Source organism: Rhinichthys klamathensis, unplaced genomic scaffold (assembly GCF_029890125.1).
Source record: "Rhinichthys klamathensis goyatoka isolate OS25496 unplaced genomic scaffold, OSU_Roscu_1.1 h1tg000216l_1, whole genome shotgun sequence".
NCBI classification, from domain to species: domain Eukaryota; kingdom Metazoa; phylum Chordata; class Actinopteri; order Cypriniformes; family Leuciscidae; genus Rhinichthys; species Rhinichthys klamathensis.
In genome coordinates, this window is record NW_026606741.1 from 1,032,501 (window position 1) to 1,057,098 (window position 24,598).

At 43.1% G+C, this 24,598-nt stretch overlaps 2 protein-coding genes across 2 annotated transcripts in view; one reads left to right on the plus strand and one right to left on the minus strand.

Annotated features, from left to right (window-relative positions):
* LOC130097323 (gastrula zinc finger protein XlCGF7.1-like) overlaps positions 1-20,528 on the minus strand; it is a 362,909-nt gene extending 342,381 nt beyond the window's left edge. Inside the window, exon 1 of the mRNA XM_056264122.1 lies at positions 20,497-20,528. The gene's annotated coding sequence lies outside the window, so the exon portion shown is untranslated. The remainder of the gene's footprint in view (positions 1-20,496) is intronic.
* The window catches only part of LOC130097325 (gastrula zinc finger protein XlCGF8.2DB-like), a 39,398-nt gene continuing 32,417 nt past the window's right edge, over positions 17,618-24,598 (plus strand). Inside the window, exon 1 of the mRNA XM_056264123.1 lies at positions 17,618-17,890. Coding sequence (XP_056120098.1) covers positions 17,836-17,890 — 55 coding nt within the window. The 5' untranslated portion in view covers positions 17,618-17,835. The remainder of the gene's footprint in view (positions 17,891-24,598) is intronic.

Sequence of the window (24,598 nt, forward strand, 5' to 3'; positions counted from 1 at the left end):
AACCCTTGGCATTTCTAGCTGATGTGATCCTAATTATCTGAGTGATCTGTTAGGTTTATATTCTGTGAGTATATCTGCAATATATTGAGGTCCTAACTAGGGCTGTCAGTTAGGGTGTACTCACACTAGGCACGGTTGCCATGAACCGGGCCCGAGTACGATTGTCCCCCCTCCCCACTCCCCCTCTGGCCTGCACTCACATAGGGTTTCAGCATTCGTGCCGGAGCACGCTTACGTCATTATGGTGCGTGCGACGGTTTCGGGATAAACAAGAAGAGCGGCGGTCTCTGAACACAATGGAGTCCATCGCTCTGTTTTCTTAGTGGATAATTTTGTGTCGTTTGGTCCACGGTGGTCCACAGCCCTCTCACAGCCTGTTGTTAAACAGATGCGTCGCCTTAGTGGCGCGAAAATTTTCACGTAATCGTGCTGCTCGTATGAGGAGGTTTGCAAGGTACCAGCTGAAGTGCAGCAAGGACTTTGCAGCTTTGATTACGGACTGTGTTGGTTTTGGAGCGTCGCAAAACCATGACGTCACGCGTCCTGTTCCGTGCTCCAGCACGGTTAGCGCTCACACTGCATGCGAACCGCGCCCGAGTCCAACTGAACCGTGCTCTGGCCCACCTCTTCCAAGCGGGCCAGGGCCGGCTAATCGAGCCGCGCCCGGGCACGGTTCGGAGCTGTCATCTTGCCGGTCAAACGAACCGCGCTTTGGTGGTCAAACGCACTCGGGCACGGTTCAAACTGGCTAGTGTGAGTACACCCTTAAACGCGTTATTAGCGGCGTTAACGCAAACCCATTTTAACGGCGTTAATTGTTTTATCGCGCGATTAACGGTCTTTTTGGCCTAGCAAACTTTGTATTTTTTTCTCACATGCTTTTGCAACAGGACACGGCATGGACGTTTTGAAGCGCAAGCGAATCTAGCTAGACCGGAAACAAAACAACAGGCACGCCGCACACTGGCCGCACACACTTGTTTGGGCTTGCGAGCCGGATGCGCGAGCACGAATCTCTCTGCTCGCGCGCGGAATATAATGTGCCGAGCACGAATCTCTCTGCTCGAGTCGTGCGCTCTCAGATACACGCTGCTCTTGTAAGAATTTTATCTGGGCTCGCTCAGAGAATATGCCTGCACTTAAAACGTGGTCAGTGCAATCGCGAAACTCTCCTCTTCCCCAGCTAACAATTTTAGGTTATAAGAACGTTTTCATAACGTTCCCATTAAGTTATAAAAACGTTATTTCTGAATGTTATAGGAACGTTCTAAACGTCCAGTTTTGAGTGGATGACGAGCGCGAGACACCGAAATGGATGCCAATAAGATTCTGAATGGAACGTTTACTTTTAAAAAGTTGCCAAATGGTTCCGTTGACGAGACCAAAGTGATCTGTGTGTTTTGTCGTTGTGAACTGAGCTATCATCATCGCAGCACGTCCAGTCTGAAATACCACTTGATGATGGCCAAACACACACACACACACACACAGCTGATGCGAATTCTCCACCCCCTCGTCAATATCAGGACCTCGTCAGTATTTCTTTCACCCTTTTATTGATGGACAGTGTTACATTGTGTGCGAGATTATTTGCTCCAAGTAAGAATGTTTTAGTGTGAAATTGAACAGTATATGCCAATGTTGTTTTCAATAAAAAAAACATTTGCACAAAGCAAGCCGATCCACTTTTCCATGTTGATAAGAGCATTAAAATGAGAAAAAAAATAATGGGACAAAAAGAAATCAAGAGACATTTAGAATAGATAAAAATGTGCGATAAAATGCGATTAATCGCGAGTTAACTATGACATTAATGTGATTAATCGCGATTAAATATTTTAATCGTTTGACAGCACTAGTCCTAACCCATTGAATGATTTATATACCAGTCATATACTTTAAAATCAATCCTAAATGTAACTAGGAGCCAGTGTAAAGATCTGAGGATTGGTGTGATATGTTTATATTTTCTGGTTCTGCTCAGAATCCTGGCAGCAGCGTTCTGTATGAGCTGCAACTGTCTTATGGTCTTTTTAGGAAGGCCAGTGAGGAGTCCATTACAATAATCCACCCTGCTGGTGATAAAAGCATGCACAAGTTTCTCTAAGTCTTGATTGGAAACAAAGCATCTAATTCTTGCAATATTTTTCAGATGATAGTATGCTGATTTAGTTATTGCTTTGACATGACTACTGAAACTAAGGTCTGACTCTAGAGACACACCAAGATTCCTGACTTGATTTTTAGTTGTTAGACCCTTGGCGTCAAGGTATGCATTCACCTTGAGAACTTCATCTTTGTTTCCAAACGCAATAACTTCAGTTTTGTCTTTGTTTAACTGAAGAAAGTTTTGGCACATCCAACTGTTGACTTCATCAATGCATTGGCACAGGGAGTCAATGGGGCTGTAGTCGTTAGGCGATGGGCCTAAGTAGAGCTGTGTGTCGTCTGCATAGCTGTGGTAAGCAATTTTGTTCTTTCTCATTATTTGGCTCATTGGGAGCATATACATGTTGAACAGGAGTGGTGCAAGAATTGAGCCTTGAGGTACTCCGCAAGTCATGGCTGTCCACTCAGACTTATGGTCTCCTATACTCACATAATAACCTCTCCCTTCTAAGTATGACCTGAACCATTTTAGGACTATCTCAGAAAGCCCCACCCAGTTTTCCAGCCTGTCAAGGAGTATGTCGTGATCGACAGTGTCAAATGCAGCACTGAGGTCGAGTAGTACCAGTACTGATAATTTGCCTGTATCAGTATTTAAGCAAATATCGTTTATTATCTTTATGAGCGCTGCCTCTGTGCTGTGATGCGATCGGAAACCAGATTGAAAATTGTCAAAGTATCCATTTGAGCTTAAGAATTTGTTCAGCTGATTGAAGACAACTTTTTCAATGATCTTGCCTATGAAAGGAAGATTTGAGATCGGTCTATAGTTGCTCAAGATGGTCTTATCCAGATTTCTCATTTTCAGGAGGGGCTTGACAACTGCAGTTTTCAGGGAGTTTGGAAAACTCCCAGAGAGAAGTGAGGCATTTACCACTTCTAGGAGATCTGCTTCTAATCTGTTTAACACACTTTTGAAAAAAAATGTGGGAAGTGCGTCAAGGGCGCAGGTTGATGTTTTAAGGTGCTGAACGGGTTCTTCCAAAATTGTGCCTTCAATTTCTTCGAAAACATACAAAGTAACTACTTTCTCAGGGTTTGGTCTGATCTGTTTGACCCCAGCGCAACTCAAGGATGAGCTGATCACCTTTCTGATATTATTGATTTTCTCAGAGAAGAAAGAAGCAAACTCACTGCACTTGCTGTCTGAAAGCATTTCACTGGGAATCTGGCTTGGGGGGTTTGTCAGTCTCTCTATAGTAACAAAAAGTGTGCGTGTGTTGTTTAAGTTGCTGTTTATAATATTCGAGAAGAAAGTCTGTCTAGCTTTGCCTAGTTCAATATTAAAAGCATGGTTGCTGTCTTTGTAGATGTTATAATGGACCACAAGCAAAAGAGCTTCGGAGAGGTGAAACTACAGTGCATGCAGTACATAAAGAACAGATGAAAAGGAAAACATTTCCCAAACAAAAAGGACAGAAAGAGAAATCTGAAGAATTCAAATGTGGTAAATGTGGAGGCAACCACAAGCCAAAATCATGTCCTGCATATGGAAAATCCTGTAACAAATGTGGAAAGGTAAATCACTATGCAAGATGTTGCAAGTAAGTTTTTAAACAGAAAGTTCACGCAGTTGGTAGGGATGAAGAGGAGGACGAAGAGTTCATTGTAGATGTGGTGCGCGCTCATAAAACAGAAACAGAGGAATGGATTGTGCCAATAGAGGTGAATGAGACGATAATACCATTCAAGTTAGATACAGGTGCCCATATAAACCTGTTATCTTTTGAAGACTATAAAAAAATGACAGTGAAAAGCAAAATTCATCCTATAAAAACAAAAGTGACAGGATACACTGGAGAACGTGTTCCTGTTAAAGGCGGATGCATCGCAACCTTCAAACACAGAGGCCAGCAGATAAGAGCATTGCCGCTGATCGTAGATACGAGTGCACAACCAATTCTGGGACTCAAGGCATGTACAAAGCTCAATCTGGTCAAAAGAGTGTTTGTAGTGACATCAGATACTGCAAATGATCATGACTCACTCATGAAGGAGTATAAGGAATGTTTAGAAGGACTTGGATGTCTACCTGGAGAACACAAAATATGTGTGGATAAAAGTGTGCCTCCTGTTGTGCATCCTTGTAGGAAAATCCCTTTCGCGTTGTGTGGAAAACTGAAAGAGGAACTAGCGCGCATGGAAAAATTGGAGGTCATCAAGAAAATAGATGAGCCAACTGAATGGGTCAGCTCGCTGGTTGTTTTGCAAAAGAAAACAGGTGCTCTGAGAACGTGCTTGGACCCAAGGGACTTAAACAAAGCGATAAAAAGAGAACACTTTAAGTTACCAACCAGAGAAGAAATCATGGCACAGTTTGCTGGAGCTAAATGGTTCAGTAAACTAGACGCTTCTTCAGGTTTCTGGCAGCTGAGGCTGGATGAGGAGAGTTCGAAACTGTGCACTTTTAACACACCTGAGGGCAGGTACAGGTTTCTTCGTCTGCCGTATGGTATTTTGTCAGCACCTGAAGTCTACCATAAGACTATACACATGATCTTCGAGCACATACCAGGAGTAGAGACCATGATGGATGACATCATAGTCTGGGGCTCGCATCGAGAAGAACATGATGAAAGACTGAGATAAGTGTTAGACAAGACAAGGGAAGTGAATCTGAAACTTAACAAAGACAAATGTGAGTTTGGAGTAAAAACACTTACCTTTGTGGGAGATATTGTCAGTGAAGAGGGAGTGAAGCCTGACCCGAGAAAAACGTCAGCAATCAACAACATGGAAAGACCAAACAACAAAGATGAGGTCAGACGTTTTCTGGGAATGGTCACCTATCTGGCCAAGTTTGTCCCACAGCTGTCAGCGCAGTCAGCACCTCTCAGGAGTCTTCTCGAACAGAAGAATGAATGGATCTGGTCTCATGAGCAGGAGAAATGTTTCGTGAAACTGAAAGAGGCTCTGACACAGGAGCCCGTGTTAAAGTTTTATGACCCAGAAAAGAGAACAAGGATCTCAGCAGATGCGTCACAGTACGGCCTGGGAGCGGTGCTGCTGCAGCAATACGACGAGCAGTGGCTACCTGTCGCCTATGCATCCAGAGCCTTGACAAGCGCTGAGTCCAGGTACGCTCAAATTGAGAAGGAGCTATTAGCGAGCATGCATGCATGTGAACGCTTTCACCAATACGTCTATGGTCAAGCTTTTGAAGTAGAAACTGACCATAAACCTCTGGTGTCCATCATGTCCAAACCTTTGAATGACTGTCCTGTACGGATACAACCAGGGATGTAGTGGAGGCTAAACGCACGTAAACGTTGTTTACGCACCTCCCAATATTCGTAAATAGCGTTTACCCACCTCCAAAGTGCGTTTATCCACCTCTAAATTGCGTTTATCCACCTCTAAATAGCTATAAATTAAGCTTATGTCGTTTTAGTTTCATATCGTTCATTATTAGTTTCATAGGTGAACTCTTTCATATTGCGCTGCATTACTGTCAGTGTTGTTGACTATTACTGACGGTCGGTAAGGTTGCGCTGTTGACGCTCGCGCAGCCTCTCCAGCAGAAATCTACACAAATGAGCGCGCGCACACACTCAGTTAACAACATACTGCCTATAAAAATCTAAATGTGGAGTTGTTATATTATTAACATATGTTAAGCAACCTCAATTATTTTTCCTGAACACTATCACGATTGAAAATGTGACATTGATTTCCTACAACAGTTCAATAAACAGTTCAAATTAAGTCACTTACATTTTAGATGCAATATTGGCTGTTTTTTGTTCTGTTTCAGCAGCGAAAATAGTTCCAAACAAAAATCACAGCAGAACCACGGTGCATCTCACAGGAACACTCACTGTTTTCATTACTGAATGATTCAGCATTTTGAACGAATCGAGTGAGTCAAAGATTCAATGACCCATTCATAAACATCTGTCTCATTCTTGAATGAATCAGCCGTTTGAACAAATCGTTTGAATGAATGAATCAATGACTCACTCATTATGATGGTCGCCTGCCGCCACCTACTGGCGGTTTAGTGTTATGTTTAAAAGTTGATCATTCTTTCCAACGTTTTTTTTTTTGTAAATTTAAATCAAGTTCATAACATTATTTTATGCAATTGTAATTTTTCAGTGACCCCCTATATTTAAATCGGCATATTACAATATGCCGATTTAAATATCAAAGATGATTGAGAATATTGTTTCCAGGGCTGTAGTACTCGAGCCCGGTCTTGGACTCGAGTCCGGACTCGAGACCGGTTTTCTATGGTCTCGGACTTGTCTCGGACTCGCTTGTAATCGGACTCGGACTTGTCTCGGTCTCGGCCACTCGTCTTGCCAAATATGGCTTTTGGTCTCGACCGAGTCCAGTCCAGGTGTCTTTATTATGTTCCCAGTAACAAATTAGTGTAGTTTGCTTCCCGCAGACTTCCCCAGGAACCTCCGCAGATTGCAGTGCACGTCATTGACAAGTACGACCTGCGCATGTGTGATTTATTATTTCTACTATTTGCTACTGCAATACCGGCGCATAGCTGAAATAACAGATCTGTCTATTCATTGGTGATCATAATATCAAATTGCTATATGGACTGTGAATATTAAAGACTGCTATCAAACTAAGTCTGATTGTTCAGCGTGTCTCTGCAAATGAGTGGCGCAGGTTCATGTACTACACATATTCAAGTACACGCGCGTTCATCTTCAGCATTTCATCGTCAGATACACTCAGAAACCCGTCAAAATAAAAGTTCGGTTTAACGTGAAGAAATTATAAAAGATATATTTTACTGGAGTGTAGCTATATTGTCATGTAGTTGCTCAAATGCTCAGTTTTAGTACCTAGCTGTCATGAATCACCAGACACAGAGGGATCCAAGTGCAGCGTAGGTTTATTTACAGGGTAGTCAGACAGGCAAGGGTCACAGACAGCAGACACAGCATAAGAGACAAGGCTAAATCGTGGTCCAAATACCGGGCAAGAGATCAGAGGCAGGCAACAGACGATACGAAATCCAGGAACACAGGCAGAAGGTCGGGAAACACAGGCAGGATATCAGGCATGGAAATGCTCTAAAGCAGACTAGGAATCAAGACTAGGAAACACTAGAAATAGACCACGACAGTGACATACAGTCATACAATACTACGCAAAGTCGACGGGGGATGGGATGGAGGGCCAGGCCCGTGCAGGGGAACGGGACCAGGACACAGGCAAGGCGGGCCTGGGCCGTGGAGCGTGGGCGACCAGGGCGGAGCAGGGCGTGCCGACGACCAGGGCGGAGCACACTCGGAAGGGAGCCAGGGCGGAGCACACTCGGAAGGGAGCCAGGGCGGAGCACACTCGGAAGGGAGCCAGGGCGGAGCACACTCGGAAGGGGGTGAGGTCCATGTCGACGTCGTCGCCATGACCCTCACAGGGTACCTCCTGTCCCCCCCCAAAAAATACTTGGGGAAATCCACAGGAGAAACCTCCAGGTGGTAAACGGGTTCAGGAAAGACCTCCCGGAGCTTGAAGGGCGCAGGCAGGGCGAGGCGCAGAGGCGGGGCCGGCAGGGCGAGGCGCAGAGGCGGGGCCGGCAGGGCGAGGCGCAGAGGCGGGGCCGGCAGGGCGAGGCGCAGAGGCGGGGCCGGCAGGGCGAGGCACAGAGTCGGGGCGAGGCGCAGAGGCGGGGCCGGCAGGGCGAGGAGTCTGGGAATGCCCTCCGGAGCCTGGCGAGCCAAACGAGTCCTCCTTCTCCTCCTGCGACGGCGAGTCACTGGGCTTGATACACTGACTTGACTGGATTCACTCATTTGGCTCGACTCATTTGATTCACTCGACTTGGCACTAGATTCACTTGACACGGCACTAGATTCACTTGACACGGCACTAGATTCACTTGACACGGCACTTGACTCACTTGACACGGCACTTGACTCACTTGACACGGCACTTGACTCACTTGACTCGGCGGCACTTGACTCACTTGAATCGGCACTTGACTCACTTGACTTGGCACTTGACTCACTTGACTCGGCACGCGGCTCACTTGACTCGGCACGCGGCTCACTTGACTCACTTGACTCGGGACTTGACTCACTTGACTTGGGACTTGACTCACTTGACTCGTGAACCGCGGGCTCGGAAGACAGAAACTCAGGCATGTCGGTCTCGGCGGGAAGAAGCTCAGGCATGTCGTGAAAATCTGGCAGGACCTGAAGATTCTCCATCTTACCCACAGTGAGAGCTGAACCACTCAGAAGAAGGGCCATGTCCATATACTGCATTAAAGTACCGTGAGGATCATGGATGGGCATCAGTGACCGGAGCGGTTCAGATAACCCTCCGCGGAAAAAGATCATTAGACATTCGGTGCTCATAAGCGTGAGACGTGCCAGTTCAACAAACTCTTCGACATACCACTCAATCGATTGATCTCCCTGCTGGAGTCGCATGATCTCAGCTCCCGTATCCGTGTCGTACTTCACTGGGTGAGCTTGACGTGGAAATGGGATCGGTTCAGGGCTGACAACAGTGGAGACGGGTTGAAACTGGGATGGTCCCGGTGGAGGAACATGAAGACCGCAAACCATCTTGGCCAACCTCTCCAGCGAGGAGGTGAGTTCGTCCAGTTGATCTTGGTGTACGGCGCTCAGACCCGCACTGGCTGACTGGGAGGCATACAGGGCTGACATGCTGCTGGATCTGGTTATGGCGTAGTATTCTGTCATGAATCACCAGACACAGAGGGATCCAAGTGCAGCGTAGGTTTTATTTACAGGGTAGTCAGACAGGCAAGGGTCACAGACAGCAGACACAGCATAGGAGACAAGGCTAAATCGTAGTCCAAATACCGGGCAAGAGATCAGAGGCAGGCAGCAGACGATACGAAATCCAGGAACACAGGCAGAAGGTCGGGAAACACAGGCAGGATATCAGGCATGGAAATGCTCTAAAGCAGACTAGGAATCAAGACTAGGAAACACTAGAAATAGACCACGACAGTGACATACAGTCATACAATACTACGCAAAGAGTGATAGTGACAGTGAGGTATAAATGTGTGTGGAGCTGCGTGTGGAACTAGATGCAGGTGTGAGAGTGATCAGTGGAAACAGGTGTGTGAGTAATCAGTCCAGGGTGTGTGCGTGAACAGTCCAAGGGAAGGCAGTGCAGAGGTGGAGCGCCCTCTCGTGGCACTCGAGGGCAATCCAGCCGAACATCGTCACACTAGCAGTGTTAATAGTAGTGGGTTGGTGTTTGTATATCAGTTCTCACACTGCTATTATGAGGTATCACCATATGTCATCATTCTGTTTTCTTTAGATTAGAAGATTATATGATATCAAGGGGAATGTCTATACTTAAAAATCCTGGGTGTTGTGACACTGTTTTTGCTTTTAGATCAACAAATAATAACCCAAAATGATAGTCTTCTTGATAATGTCATGCATAAGACTTTTTTTTTCTTGTCCTGGACTCGGTCTTGACTCGGTCTCGAACCTTTTTGGACTTGGTCTTGACTTGGACTCGACTAGTCCTGGTCTTGGACTTGTCTTGGACTCGACAAAGGTGGTCTTGACTACAGCCCTAATTGTTTCAGAATAAATTAACAAAAAAAAAATCCGGATGAGAAACTATTTTACTCGGACAAGTGATCACTTCATTCGAATGACAGATTTACTTGTCCGAAGGACAAGCATATGAAAAGGCTTAATTTCGAGCCCTGCCTATAGCAATGTCATCAGGATACACATACACCGGTAGGCAGTGGCCCACCTTACCGGGTGACCACGTCGTGGTCCACCAGAATTTATAGTTTACCCACCTCTTTTTTTACCACTACACCTTTGGATACAACGCATGCTAATCAGGCTGCAAAAATATGACATGCACATGATATATACACAAGGGAAATACATGTACACCGCCGACACCTTGTCTAGAGCAGTGGATAAAGGGGAACGTACGGACAGCGACGTGGACATGGACATGGACCTGGACGTGGACATGATTGTGACAAATCTGCCAGTAACAGCTGACAGAACAGAACAAATAATGAGAGAGACAAATGCAGACGAAACGATGAAAGAACTCAAGCGTGCAATACAGAAAGGATGGCCTGAAAACAAAAAGGATTGCCCCATGAACATAATAGACTACTGGAACTGCAGAGCTGAGCTCACTGTGGTGGATGACTTAGTGTTGAAGGGGAGCAAGTTTGTTATTCCATCATCGTTACGTAAACAAATGCTCCAAAAGATACACGAAGGCCACCTCGGAGAAGTCAAGTGTAAACGACGGGCAAGAGAAGTAATGTACTGGCCGAGAATCAATCAAGATATCAGCCAGACAATAGCGTCATGTCAGACTGATCTCATGAAATGGCGTATGTATGACACGCCAATTCGTATTTCCATTTTTGGCGTGCTATCAACACGCTTAATCACTTTTCAGCGTGTTTATCAACGCCGTTGACTTAACGTTACATTACTGTATAAATACAGGTCCTTCTCAAAAAATTAGCATATTGTGATAAAGTTCATTATTTTCCATAATGTAATGATACAAATTAAACTTTCATATATTTTAGATTCATTGCACACCAACTGAAATATTTCAGGTCTTTTATTGTTTTAATACTGATGATTTTGGCATACAACTCATGAAAACCCCAAATTCCTGTCTCAAAAAATTAGCATATTTCATCCGACCAATAAAATAAGTGTTTTTAATACAAAAAAAAGTCAACCTTCAAATAATTATGTTCAGTTATGCACTCAATAGTCAATACTTGGTCGGGAATCCTTTTGCAGAAATGACTGCTTCAATGCGGCATGGCATGGAGGCAATCAGCCTGTGGCACTGCTGAGGTGTTATGGAGGCCCAGGATTCTTCGATAGCGGCCTTAAGCTCATCCAGAGTGTTGGGTCTTGCGTCTCTCAACTTTCTCTTCACAATATCCCACAGATTCTCTATGGGGTTCAGGTCAGGAGAGTTGGCAGGCCAATTGAGCACAGTAATACCATGGTCAGTAAACCATTTACCAGTGGTTTTGGCACTGTGAGCAGGTGCCAGGTCGTGCTGAAAAATGAAATCTTCATCTCCATAAAGCTTTTCAGCAGATGGAAGCATGAAGTGCTCCAAAATCTCCTGATAGCTATAGCTGCATTGACCCTGCCCTTGATAAAACACAGTGCACCAACACCAGCAGCTGACATGGCACCCCAGACCATCACTGACTGTGGGTACTTGACACTGGACTTCAGGCATTTTGGCATTTCCTTCTCCCCAGTCTTCCTACAGACTCTGGCACCTTGATTTCCGAATGACATGCAAAACTGAGCAACAGTCCAGTGCTGCTTCTCTGTAGCCCAGGTCAGGCGCTTCTGCCGCTGTTTCTGGTTCAAAAGTGGCTTGACCTGGGGAATGCGGCACCTGTAGCCCATTTCCTGCACACGCCTGTGCACGGTGGCTCTGGATGTTTCTACTCCAGACTCAGTCCACTGCTTCCGCAGGTCCCCCAAGGTCTGGAATCGGTCCTTCTCCACAATCTTCCTCAGGGTCCGGTCACCTCTTCTCGTTGTGCAGCGTTTTTTGCCACACTTTTTCCTTTCCACTGACTTCCCACTGAGGTGCCTTGATACAGCACTCTGGGAACAGCCTATTTGTTCAGAAATTTCTTTCTGTCTTACCCTCTTGCTTGAGGGTGTCAATGATGGCCTTCTGGACAGCAGTCAGTTCGGTAGTCTTACCCATGATTGCGGTTTTGAGTAATGAAACAGGCTGAGAGTTTTTAAAAGCCTCAGGAATCTTTTGCAGGTGTTTAGAGTTAATTAGTTGATTCAGATGATTAGGTTAATAGCTCGTTTAGAGACCCTTTTCATGATATGCTAATTTTTTGAGACAGGAATTTTGTGTTTTCATGAGCTGTATGCCAAAATCATCAGTATTAAAACAATAAAAGACCTGAAATATTTCAGTTGGTGTGCAATGAATCTAAAATATATGAAAGTTAAATTTTTATCATTACATTATGGAAAATAATGAACTTTATCACAATATGCTAATTTTTTCAGAAGGACCTGTATATGACCTACCCCAACCCCATCACTAAACCTACCCGTCACTGGGGTTAATACTATTTATGAGTCTTCCCCTACCATCCTAGGAAAAAAAATGTTGCTCCACAGATGTAGATATGAATTTTGCTTCGTTTCGCTTGGACATTTAACGGCGTACACATACACGCGGAATCACTCGGACATTTAACGGCGTACACATACACGCGGAATCACTCGGACGTTTAACGGCGTAGACATACACGCGGAATCACTCGGACGTTTAACGGCGTACACATACACGCGGAATCACTCGGACATTTAACGGCGTACACATACACGCGGAATCACTCGGACGTTTAACGGCGTAGACATACACGCGGAATCACTCGGACGTTTAACGGCGTACACATACACGCGGAATCACTCGGACGTTTAACGGCGTACACATACACGCGGAATCACTCGGACGTTTAACGGCGTACACATACACGTGGAATCACTTGGACGTTTAACGGCGTACACATACACGTGGAATCACTCGGACGTTTAACGGCGTACACATACACGCGGAATCACTCGGACGTTTAACGGCGTACACATACACGTGGAATCACTTGGACGTTTAACGGCGTACACATACACGCGGAATCACTCGGACGTTTAACGGCGTACACATACACGCGGAATCACTCGGACGTTTAACGGCGTACACATACACGCGGAATCACTCGGACGTTTAACAGCGTACACATACACGCGGAATCACTCGGACGTTTAACGGCGTACACATACACGTGGAATCACTCGGACGTTTAACGGCGTACACATACACGTGGAATCACTTGGACGTTTAACGGCGTACACATACACGTGGAATCACTCGGACGTTTAACGGCGCACACATACACGTGGAATCACTTGGACGTTTAACGGCGTACACATACACGCGGAATCACTCGGACGTTTAACGGCGCACACATACACGTGGAATCACTTGGACGTTTAACGGCGTACACATACACGTGGAATCACTCGGACGTTTAACGGCATACACATACACGCGGAATCACTCGGACGTTTAACGGCGTACACATACACGCGGAATCACTCGGACGTTTAACGGCGTAGACATACACGCGGAATCACTCGGACATTAAACGGCGTACACATATACACAGATGACGGTTCGTTTCGCCGTGGACATACACGCGGATAGCTCAAAATGCGTATAGATAACACGCCACTTGACTTGAAAGTGGCGTGTATGTTTACGCAAAGTCATGATGTCATGTTGGTCATATGAACTTTGTCGCACCCACAGGCCAAAACAACAAGCTGAGCCGCTGATGACTCATCCGGTGCCCCACAGAACGTACTACAAGGTTGGAACTGACCTATTTGACTGTAATGGAAAGAGTTACATAGTGGTCACTGACTACTTTTCAAACTATCCAGAAGTTGGAGCGCTGCAGTCAATATCAAACAAGGCAGTCATCAGCTACCTCAAGGCTGTCTTCGCCAGACATGGTGTCCCATGTGAAGTGTTTTCGGACAATGGGCCCCAGTTTTCCAGCAGCGAGTTTGCTGCCTTTGCCAAAGAATGGGGGTTTCAACACTCTACGTCGAGTCCAACCTATCCAAAGTCCAACGGCTTGGCAGAAAGCTCTGTGAAAACAGTGAAAAACATGATGAAGAAAGCGCAGGACAGAGATGACTTTAAGAAAAGCTTACTGATCTATAGGAGTGCACCTCTACAGAACGGGCTATCACCAGCCCAAATGCATTCGCTCTAACCTACCAATAAATGCAGGCCTGTTGACGCCCAAAAGTGCTCATAAAGTCAGAAAAGTAAAGGAGGAACAGAAAGCGAATCAAAAACATTGGTTTGATCGAACGGCAAAACACCTGCAAATGCTGAAGCCTGGAGACATGGTGCGTCTCAGGGACATCTCTACAGGCACGGAGACAAAGGGACAGGTGGAGGAGGAAGTTGCTCCACGCTCTTACAGGATCCAGATGGAGAATGGAGTGTTTCTGAGGAGGAACCGCACGGATCTTCAACTACAGCTGAATGAAAAGGACACTACAGCTCAGGAGATGGTTCAGCAGGACACGGTTGAAGCTACAGAGCTAACCGACAGGGGACTAACAGCAGTGTCTGTGTCACCAACAGCTGCAACACCTACTAAACTGTCGAAATCGCCAGCTGCTGAAATACAGGCTAGACCTAAGAGACATGTTCAGTCACCTAAAAGGTTGATTGAAAGTTGCTAAAGTTTCTTTAGTTTAGTTGGGGGAACAAAGGAGCAACACGAACCTTTAAGTTTGTCTATATATATATAAAAAAATATATATTAAAAAAAAGTGTTTAAACTGAAAAAGTTGTTTACATGTATAGTTAAAGGTGCAATGTGTAACATTTTTGAGTATCTATTAACAGAAATGCAATATGACATCCATAACTATGTGTTCAGTGGTGTATAAAGAACTTACTTAATAAACCGTAATGTTTTTATTACCTTAGAATGAGACATTTATATCTACATAACCGCGGGCACCCCCTTCTATGAAGGTCGCCAAATTGTGACGTCATGTTTCTACCGTAGCCGAACGCGAACAAACAGCGTTACAGAGCGCGTTTCGTCACTACCTTGAAAGAGAAGCCGCAGAAAGCTAGAAGAAGCTAGTCATAAACACCGTGAGTAGTGACTTTTCCCTTGTCAGTGGTGTAAATATGTAGTTGGATTGTTTCATGTAACTTAATTCTTCTCCCTCGCTGTGTTATGGCTTTGCTATGTGGGGATAAATGTGCTGTTTAAGTTCGTGAGACAGCTGATTAGTAGGCTACTCTTGTCATTGACCGTAAAACAGTTACAGGAATCACCAACCCTTCGATCTTGGAAGCATTTTAAGTCGATCTAGTTTCCAAAATCAGAGAAAAAAAGCCTATTGTGTGTTGTAAGTGGTGTCTAGGGGATGCGGAGGCGCGCGCGCTGTTACAATCACGTCATTTTTGCCGCGCGCACCTTTGGGCTAATGCGGACGCGTCGAGTTTAAACAAGGCTTAACGCTTTAACCAGCTCAGCCACAGTAACAGCTCATATTAGCCAGCTAAACTTTCACTACCCTGTTAGAAAAAATATATAGTTGCAGTTTCATGTGGTTCTTCTCCCTCGCTGTATTATGGGTTTGCTATGTGGGGAGAATGTGCTGGTTACGTTCGTGAGACAATCAGCTGATTACTATTATTATATTATGTATTAAGACCCTTGATCCTCACCTGAAACTTTATCCATGATGTGGTTTATAATGGACTGTGGTACAGAAACTTGGTTTACGCTGGCTATTCTCTGCTGTCTCAGACGACGATGTTTGTCCCGTTTTAGCCACCGTAGCTTCTTCGAAAGGGAGGGGTGAGCGGTGGGCTGAGCCCTTGGTGTAAACTCGCAACCGAACCGCTAGATGTCGCTAAAAGTCACACACTACACCTTTAAGTGTTACATATATATAAATATAACAGCACTTGAAGATGGTTATGTTTCTAAAGGAATAAATGTTATTTTGTTGTAGAAGTAAATGTTATTTTATTAAAGGGGGAAAGATGTGATGTTATGAGTACATTAGGTTAAGAACTCCATTACCCAGCAGGCCACAGTTATGACGGGCATGGGCGGAAGCCCCGGGCTGGAAGTAAACAGATAGCCATGCGCGTAGCACTGGTGTGTTATGTGACAGCTGTGGAGTAAAGAATGTTAAAGCAGCAAATACGCCTCGTCTGCTTATTATAAAGTTTAAGCAAAGCAACACACTGAAGAACAAACATTCTTGATTCTTCATTATTACTGACTACTGAGGGACATTTTTCATCGTATATATTATATCATATCAAAGATTACATATACTGTTGTTACTTTTTGCTTTTGTATTTGATTTAATTTAGATGATTTAATATGTTCCTTTTTAGACTTGATGGAAGTAAACTTCACTTTCTCGGTGTGAAAAGAGTTTTGTGCAAAAAAGGGAACCTTGCGAATACCATAATTCACAGTGGAAAGAAACCATATCATAACTATAAAGATAAAAAATTGCGCATTGTCCCTCAAAAAATCCAATAATAAAAATGAATAGCTCAATAAAATACCAAAACAGACCAGAATATTGCCTCAGCATGTCCATTATTTTATAAAGATTTAATGGTAAAATGAAGCTGTGTCTAGATCGATGTACATGTATAAAGAAAGACCTGCTGCTCACATTATTTAAAATAAGTTGCTTTGTTTGTTGTGCAATGGAAAATACGTTTTTAAATAAATGCATTAAATTGAAACATGTTGGCCTATGTTAATAATTGTACATGGTCCCTTTTCTAATAAATAAATTAAACAAACAAACAAACAAACAAAAATTAATAAAAGCATTATGTATTCTCTGAGAGTGAAATTCTACTTTTGTCCCTTTACTTGCTGTGGAATGCCAAAAAAGAGAATGGTTTGATTTTTCTGATTTAGAGGAAACTATCTCCATAATAGTTTAATCACATGGTTCAAACTGTGTTTGTTTTCTTACTGTGTGTTTTAACGCATCACTGGAGATTTATCTTGTGGATTTTTTGTTTGTTATTTGGCCTTACTATATTTAAACTATAATACTTTGTTTGTAGACTGAACTACAAAAGGGTATTTTGGTCTTTAAGGTTTCGGTTTTCGGAGTCATTCAGCGCCTCCTGGAGGAAGAATCGGAGTGTTTGCTGCTCAATGCGACACTCGCATGCGCCGTACGGTAGATGTTTACTACAGTTCTGAACACGTTTGCGGCAGCAACATGGCAGTGGACAGCGTGAGAATCTTTTGTAAACAAATGCGAAATTCATATATGTCCGTTTAATATAGTGTTTAGGTATAATTATAATATGAGTAATTATCATTACAAGCACATGACTACATTTCTATTGCACTACAGTGCCGAGAATATCGTGTAATTTGTCTGAGCAAAGTTTATTTTCAATACATACATGAAGGTCGGATTTACCTCTTTAATCACTTTGGTCTTCAATGTATGTTCTGCTTTTCTAATTAAGTAGATTATAAAATAACATATTTAAATATATTTAACCCCAATTTTAACATGTTTCCTGTTATTCCATGCTATTTTTTTGTTGGGAATAATACACTATGTTATTTTTAAATATTTCTTCGACTGTAGATTAAATAAAGATGCTGTCAGAACTGCATTATTTTAGTTTTATTCATTTTCATTATATTGTTCCTAGAGCATAAGAGCATTTTATTCATTAGTCAGTTAAATTTGAAGATGAACATGAAGATCGGTTGTTATTTATACATTAATTTATATATTATGCTGACATTTTTTTTACAGATTCAGCTAATTTTGGTTTATATTTGATGAATCTCAATGAGTTATAAGGAAGAAAGATTATAATTTTTGTGGGATTGTTTTTTTAAATCAGTAATTTATGTTTCTTCTCTTGTTTCAGAGTGATCACAGCCTTTTTTAAAACAATTCAGCAATAAATGCTGGGAATATTCTCATCATCAAGGCTAGAAGTGCATCTGAACACGCAGGAGACACTCCAGCTGTATCTGTGTGCCGTACTAGAGTAAAGATCGAGTTTATTAAAGAGGAGATTGAAGACATGAGTGATCCTGAACCATCCAGAATAAAACATGAAGATACTGAGGAACAAATAGGTTGGTGTTTATTCTTGATTCTTCATTGTTGACAACTGAGAAACATTAACAAAGCTCCAGTTTGTTTTAATTCTTCACTGTTGACCGCTATTAAAGACATGTACCCCTATCCACCTTATTTTTCAATGCGGAAGTAAGCTATTTTTTGTGAATTGACTAGAAGAATAACAAAGTGCAATAAACGGTAAAACTATTTGCGCAACAAACCACTGTTTAAAATTATGACAATACATAATATATGAAACACCAGTTTACAATATCAAGCAGCATAACAAGTAGGGCTGGGTATTGTTAGGAATTTCACAATTCGATTGGATTTCGATACGATATTGATCTATTAACTTCGATATCGATTCAATATAGGGGTTAACCGATGAACCGTTAAAAATTGCGTAACCGAGTGAAACATTTTGCTTGGTTAAGTGGCGTCCATGTGTGCATTGAATTTAGTTGTAATACATTTTTGCACCGCCAGAGCGCTCCCAGACATTTGTAATGTCCACAAGTAGTCGTCATGACCATAGACATCATATATAGATAGACGCCCTATCGACCGCTACTGCCTATTAACGCGGACGAGCCGTGGGGCCGCCATCTTAAACCGGTCACCTGCTCCGCTCAGTGTAATCTGTTTGGCTGGTGCAATGAGCCGTCGGCGCATTTAATTAATCATATCTCACTGATTACCGAACTGATTTTCACACGGGTTTTTTTGCTGCAAAGGTCATACATGTAGCTACGATACAGGACACATTTAATATTTTATTCACAAAATACAACCAATAGTACGGTAATGTTTAATGTGAAATCTTACTTGTGAAAAGTAATCCCTGAGTGATAGTCCGCCGATTTGAGCAGGAATATGCTGCACAGTGCTCTGGCATCTAATGCTGCTGTGCAACGCAAATAGGAGTATGACCGGTTTAAGATGGCGGCCGCATTTCTTGCGCCACAGCGGCCAATAGGGCATCTAGTTTTATATGATGTCTATGGTAGGGCCCTATGATTTCCGCGATCACGGAATCGCGGACGGAATTACGGAATTGGCAAATTAACGCGGAATCTAGTGTTAACGCGGAAATTCATGGAATTTTACATATTTGGATTGAAATTCTGTTTTTGTGTGGGAGAAGAACGTATGTCTGGTGAAAATGCAGACCGGGGGAAGCAAATCTGGGCGACACACAACCCCTACCGAGCCGAGCAGTTCGCACGGGACTTTTATGCAGTGTGTCCCACACATAGACTAATTCGCGGCCACAAAATCAACTCCGGCCGCCACATATTGCGTTTCGTCTCTCTATCACTCACGCGCCTCTCTCACATACACCCACATACACACACACACACAAACACACCGCGTCTGTCTATGAGGCGCCGGACTGGACAAAAGCGAAGCGAACTCCGCGAGCGACATTGGGCGAGAGAGAGACAGAGTGTGACTTTTATTTAAACTTTAAACTAATATAATTTATTTTACTGGACAGTTTAAAGCTCATAACCATATTTTGTTGTTACTTGAAGAGTGCAGTGTCATGTTGCATCATGCAGTATTTGTCCTGAAAAGGCTACTGAGTAAATGTCTGTAATTTAAGGGCATTCCTATTTTATTTGTATACATTTTAATCATTAACTTTAAAAGCACACTCTTTTTATGACTAAAATAACAGTAAAGGGTAAAAAAAAAATGAATTCCCAAAAATTAAAACGGAAAAAACGGAATTTGGGAAAAAATAAAACGGAATTTGGGAAAAAATAAAACGGATTTCATAGGGCCCTACTATGGTCATGACCAGTTTTTAATATAAAGCGGGCAAAGAAAAGCACAGCGTGGGAGCACTTTAAAATCGAGAATGATGGGGCAAAATGCAAGTATTGCAATGCAGTGCTTAGATATACTTCAAGTACAACCTCGTTGTTGTACCATCTCAACAGCCAACACCCGGGCATCATTATGGTGTGTTCACACCGAACGCGAATATAGTGTCAAATACGCGTCTATTTAACATTTGCTCGAGTTCTAATTTTTCAACTTGCGCGGGAGACATTTGTGGCAAACGCGTCGCCCAATTCGCGTCATTCGCAACGCCCGGCGTCTTTGCATTGACTTTGTATGTAATCTACTCGCGCAAATAATTAAATTCGCGTTCGGTGTGAACACACCATAAAGAACTGATGAATATTGTTCAACCCCGCTACAGCATTCCCTCGCGTTGGGCAATCACACGCAGGTCAGTGTGGGTCTATGCTCTTGTGTTTTAATTATTTCAATCAATTTTGTATTTAATTTGCCTTTTGTTGCAGTGTAAGCTATAGGCACAAAACTCACCTTTGTTACTTTTAAAAATGGGTGTAGATAAATGTTGTTGTTGTACGCATTTATTTGACTGTTTCTTTGCACAAAAAAGTGTGCTCTAATATGACTGCATTAAATTCTAGGGCCTTGTTCACAGGCTGCGAACGCATAAGTCAGTGACCTACTTTAACTGCTCTGTCCTTACCACTGCGTTTTATTTCTATAAATTAATTTCGTTTCAAATGTGGTCCAACCAGTTATTAAAGGGATAGTTCACTTTGAAATAAATTTTTGATATGTTTTAGCGTACCTCAAGGGCATCCAAGATGTAGGTGTCTTTGTGTCAACAGTATTTTCAATAGGGCTGTTTTCGACTAAGGATTTTCATAGTCGAATCTGATTTGTTAGATTTTGCCGTAGTCGACTGATAGTCGAACCTTTTTTTTTTTTTTTTTTAGATAGCAGCTAGACGTTCGGTTGAATAACTGTTCGTCTGTTATAGGACAACTCGCTCTACGTTTATTTAAAATGAACAGCAAGATAACTAGAAGTGAATGTGCTTTCCATTAAATGAATCCTTAACAAAACAAAACCTTAACAAAAAAACTTTGCAATGAACTTTGCAATTTAGATGCGCAAACTGCGAGCCGGTGCGGTGAGACGTAGCCTATGCTCGGGCAGATTCGGCTTGAAGTCGTTCATCCTCGGATGCGGCGTCGCGCGCGCTGTTACAAAAAAAGCTGTGCACACAGGCAAGCGAAATGGGGTCTTGCCGGTCTTGCGCACCCAACGCGTCATTTTTTTGCCGTGCGCAAAATTTTGAATTAATTTTCAATTTTGAGATTTTTAGGTCAAACCGTTCTTGTCTGTCAGTCATATAATGCAGTCCTATGGGGTCCACCTCAAAGAGCATGCACGTACACGCGCGAGAGATCACTTCCGGTGCTTTCCGGAAAAGACCGAAGCGCCGGCGACCTCAGATCACTTGGACCTGGCTGTGTTTACAAGAGGTAAAAACGATATAAATACTGTTCGTTTTCTCACACAAACCGCTCGTTTCGTGTCTTAGGCCATCAATGTGTACTTACATTTACGAGTCATTAAATCATGTTTAATTTGGACTTCTCTGTGCTGCTCTTTGAGGTGGTGACCATAGGACTGCATTATATGACTGACAGACAAGAACGGTTTGACCTAAAAATATCAAAATTGAAAATACTGCGGACACAAAGACACTTAACAGCTGATCAGAGAACCTTTGGCTTATTTACTGTGCCTATATGTAGTAGGGATGGCGAAAACTAAAAAATTTCTTGACCGACCACCGAGCCTCATTAGCCGGTTGAAACCGGTTAACCGATTAGTTTAAAATATGCCACGCTATTTGAAATAACAGCCATTTCGAGCCGCGCCTGCAATTTCGCAACTCTGTCGCATCTCTCTCTGCCTCCCGCTCACACACACACACACACACACTGCCCCGGCGCCGCGCTTCCACTCACGTCACTTTTTTTAAATCCCCTACAGCGCGAAACTTGAGTCCCGCAAACGCGGCGCCGAGGAGCTTGTATGTAATCGGAGGACAAATGGCTCCTTAGTTTTGAAATGGTTTGGGTACAAGGTGATCGCGTTAAAAATAAAGGCGTTAGTCTAGCGTTAGAAGCTCATTTGAAACATTGCTGCGGCTCATTTAAGAAAATGACAGCTCCGAAGAGACGCCACTTTAGTTTGAGGTAGTGCTAACAATAATAAAGAAAGATGATGATCATCATCACCTTATCTGTTACCACTGAAATGTAATATATTTCTACAGTATTACTACTGTATTTAAGCACTGTATCACACAAGTTGCAACTTACTGTGTCATTCTTTTTGGTGAAGTGGTCCCACACACTACGTTTCTTTACACGCTTCATCCTGTTGTCTGCCCTGGCTCTAACCTCGAGTGTTTTAGCCTGTAGCCTTTACTTTTCGCAAACCTTGTGAGCGCGCGAACCCAAACGCTGTGACCTCGCGCCAAATGTTTTTATTGGTTTATTAAGTACAGGCGAGTTATGAAAAATTGAGTGTGAGGGATTTGTTCACTTCACACAAAAATATCTTGGAATGAGATGGCTAACTGTAGTAGCGTTTAGTCCACTGTCGCAAAATGACGCAAAAATCGTCATTTTGCGTCATCGGAGGATTTTTTCCAGACAAAAAATACATAAATCTCTCGTCTCAGGGAGATATGAGGGTGGAAAGCACTGTAATTTGAAAATACTACAGGTTTTCTACTAATACAAAGCTTAATCTAATTTATGTATTTTTTGTCTGGAAAAAATTCTCCGATGACGCAAAAATCGTCATTTTGCGTCATCGGAGGATTTTTTGGCCAGAGGCTAAAGACTACAGCCAGGCGTCTGCGTGGCGTCGACACTCCGGGCGTCGAGATCGTACAAAATGTCCGCGATTCAGCTTTTGCTTTCTGCAGTCAGCATTCATTGTTTACATGCACACCTTTTGTTTCAATCTAACTGAATTCATTCCGATTGGTGAATCTGAATGTAGTGTTTACATGAACGCTAAACAAGTGATCGGTTGATGTGCGTTTTAACATTGCTAAGAAAATTCCCGCTCCTCCGTGAGAGATACGAGACCAGTGGGTCTCACTGGTGTCTCTCATCAGTAATCACGCCACCGGCCTCGTGTCAAAACGCACATCAACCGATCACTCGTCCTGCTCGCCACAGTAAACATGATGAATGGCGACTGTAAAACGAAAAAGCCGAATCCCGGACATTTTGGGCGATCTCGAAATCCCGGGCAGACTCATCACGGAGACTCACTAGTAGCCTAGACATGTTTAACTACTGTGCTCCGTTACCGGTAGGCGTGGCCTCCTAGGGCAGCGAAGCAAGTGCATTTTGGGAGTTGTTGTCTTTCATCCACATAAGCCAAAAATACATTTCTGGCTTTTCTCAGTCTAGGAAGCTCCAAATTCAAAAATAATTTCAAATTTCTTCTACATAAATGACCCATTTTAAATACACATTCATCTTTCCAGATGTGAAGTTATCCCTTTAACTGCAGATCTTGAACTAGTCATACTAGTGCCCACTTGAAGACCCTAGAGATGTCCCCTACTCGGCTCAATCCAGACGGTTGTCGTGCTAGTCCACTGGGGAGACCACACTGTAGTTACAGCCGTCGTGTGTGCTGACGCGCCAAGTACACTGCAGCCGTTAACGCCGGAGAGAAGGGGAGTCACACCACCATATGGAAAGACGCGTAAATGGATGGAGAAGCATAGTTTACTGTAAAGCTAGGGGTGTAACAATACATCGATATGGATCGATACATCGATCAAAAGTCTAACGATACGATGCATCGATGCAACACATAAAATATCGATTATACGGTACCTTTATTTTGACACTCTACACATCCTCACGTAATTTTTCTCCGCTGAAATAGACGCCTGACAAGATTGACTGAACCCTTTGTCACAAAAGCCGGTATTTTCCACTGTCAAGGCATCGCGAGTTCATCTTTACAGCAGAAACGACAAGCACTCTTGTTTGTGAAACAGTGCGCAGTATTCATGTCAGGTGACAAGCCTGCTAGTCACTTTGAAAAGACGCGCTAGCTGAGAGGAGTTTCGTCAAAGCTGATTAAAAGTGATCGAGGATGGATTTCAACGAACTTGATGAACCTGTGATATCTTTTTCGGGGCGTAAAAGGAAAATAAGATCTGAAACTTTTTCACGGAATCTTGCTAAAACAGCAGGTTAGTGGTGAGGGAAAAGCTCTCTGTATCGCGTGTACGTTATTCACAACAACAAAGTTTGACAGGCGTCTAGATGTCAGCTGAGGAGATTAACATTACAAAGATTAAGTGTTTTATTAAGTATCGTAGCAATTACTAGGCTTTGTTTAACTCTGAAACATGAAATGTGGAGTTATCTGCTTTTGCCACACACAAAAAATATATAGCTATAGCCTATATATAAAAAAATACTTTCAATGCACAATAATTTACCTGTATATTTTTTTTGTTATTATTACTTAAAGGTCCCGTTCTTCATGTTTTTTGAAGCTTTGATTGTGTTTACAGTATGCAATATAACATGTGGTCATGTTTCTCGTGTAAAAAAACACAGTATTTTTCACTCAATTTACTTATCTGTATACCGCTGTTTTCACTGTCCAAAAAACGGGCTGATGACTTCCTTGCTCTATGAAGTCCCTCCTTCAGAAACACGTCACGAGTTCTGATTGGGCCAGCGGTTCCTGTGTTGTGATTCGACATCAGCTTAGCGCACGTTGCCCGGAAAGGTCACGCCTCTTACCATAACGGGGAGATGCATGCGCACATTTTCGGGAACCGAGTTAAACATAAATTGTAACCATTGATCTCTAAGCACAGCTTC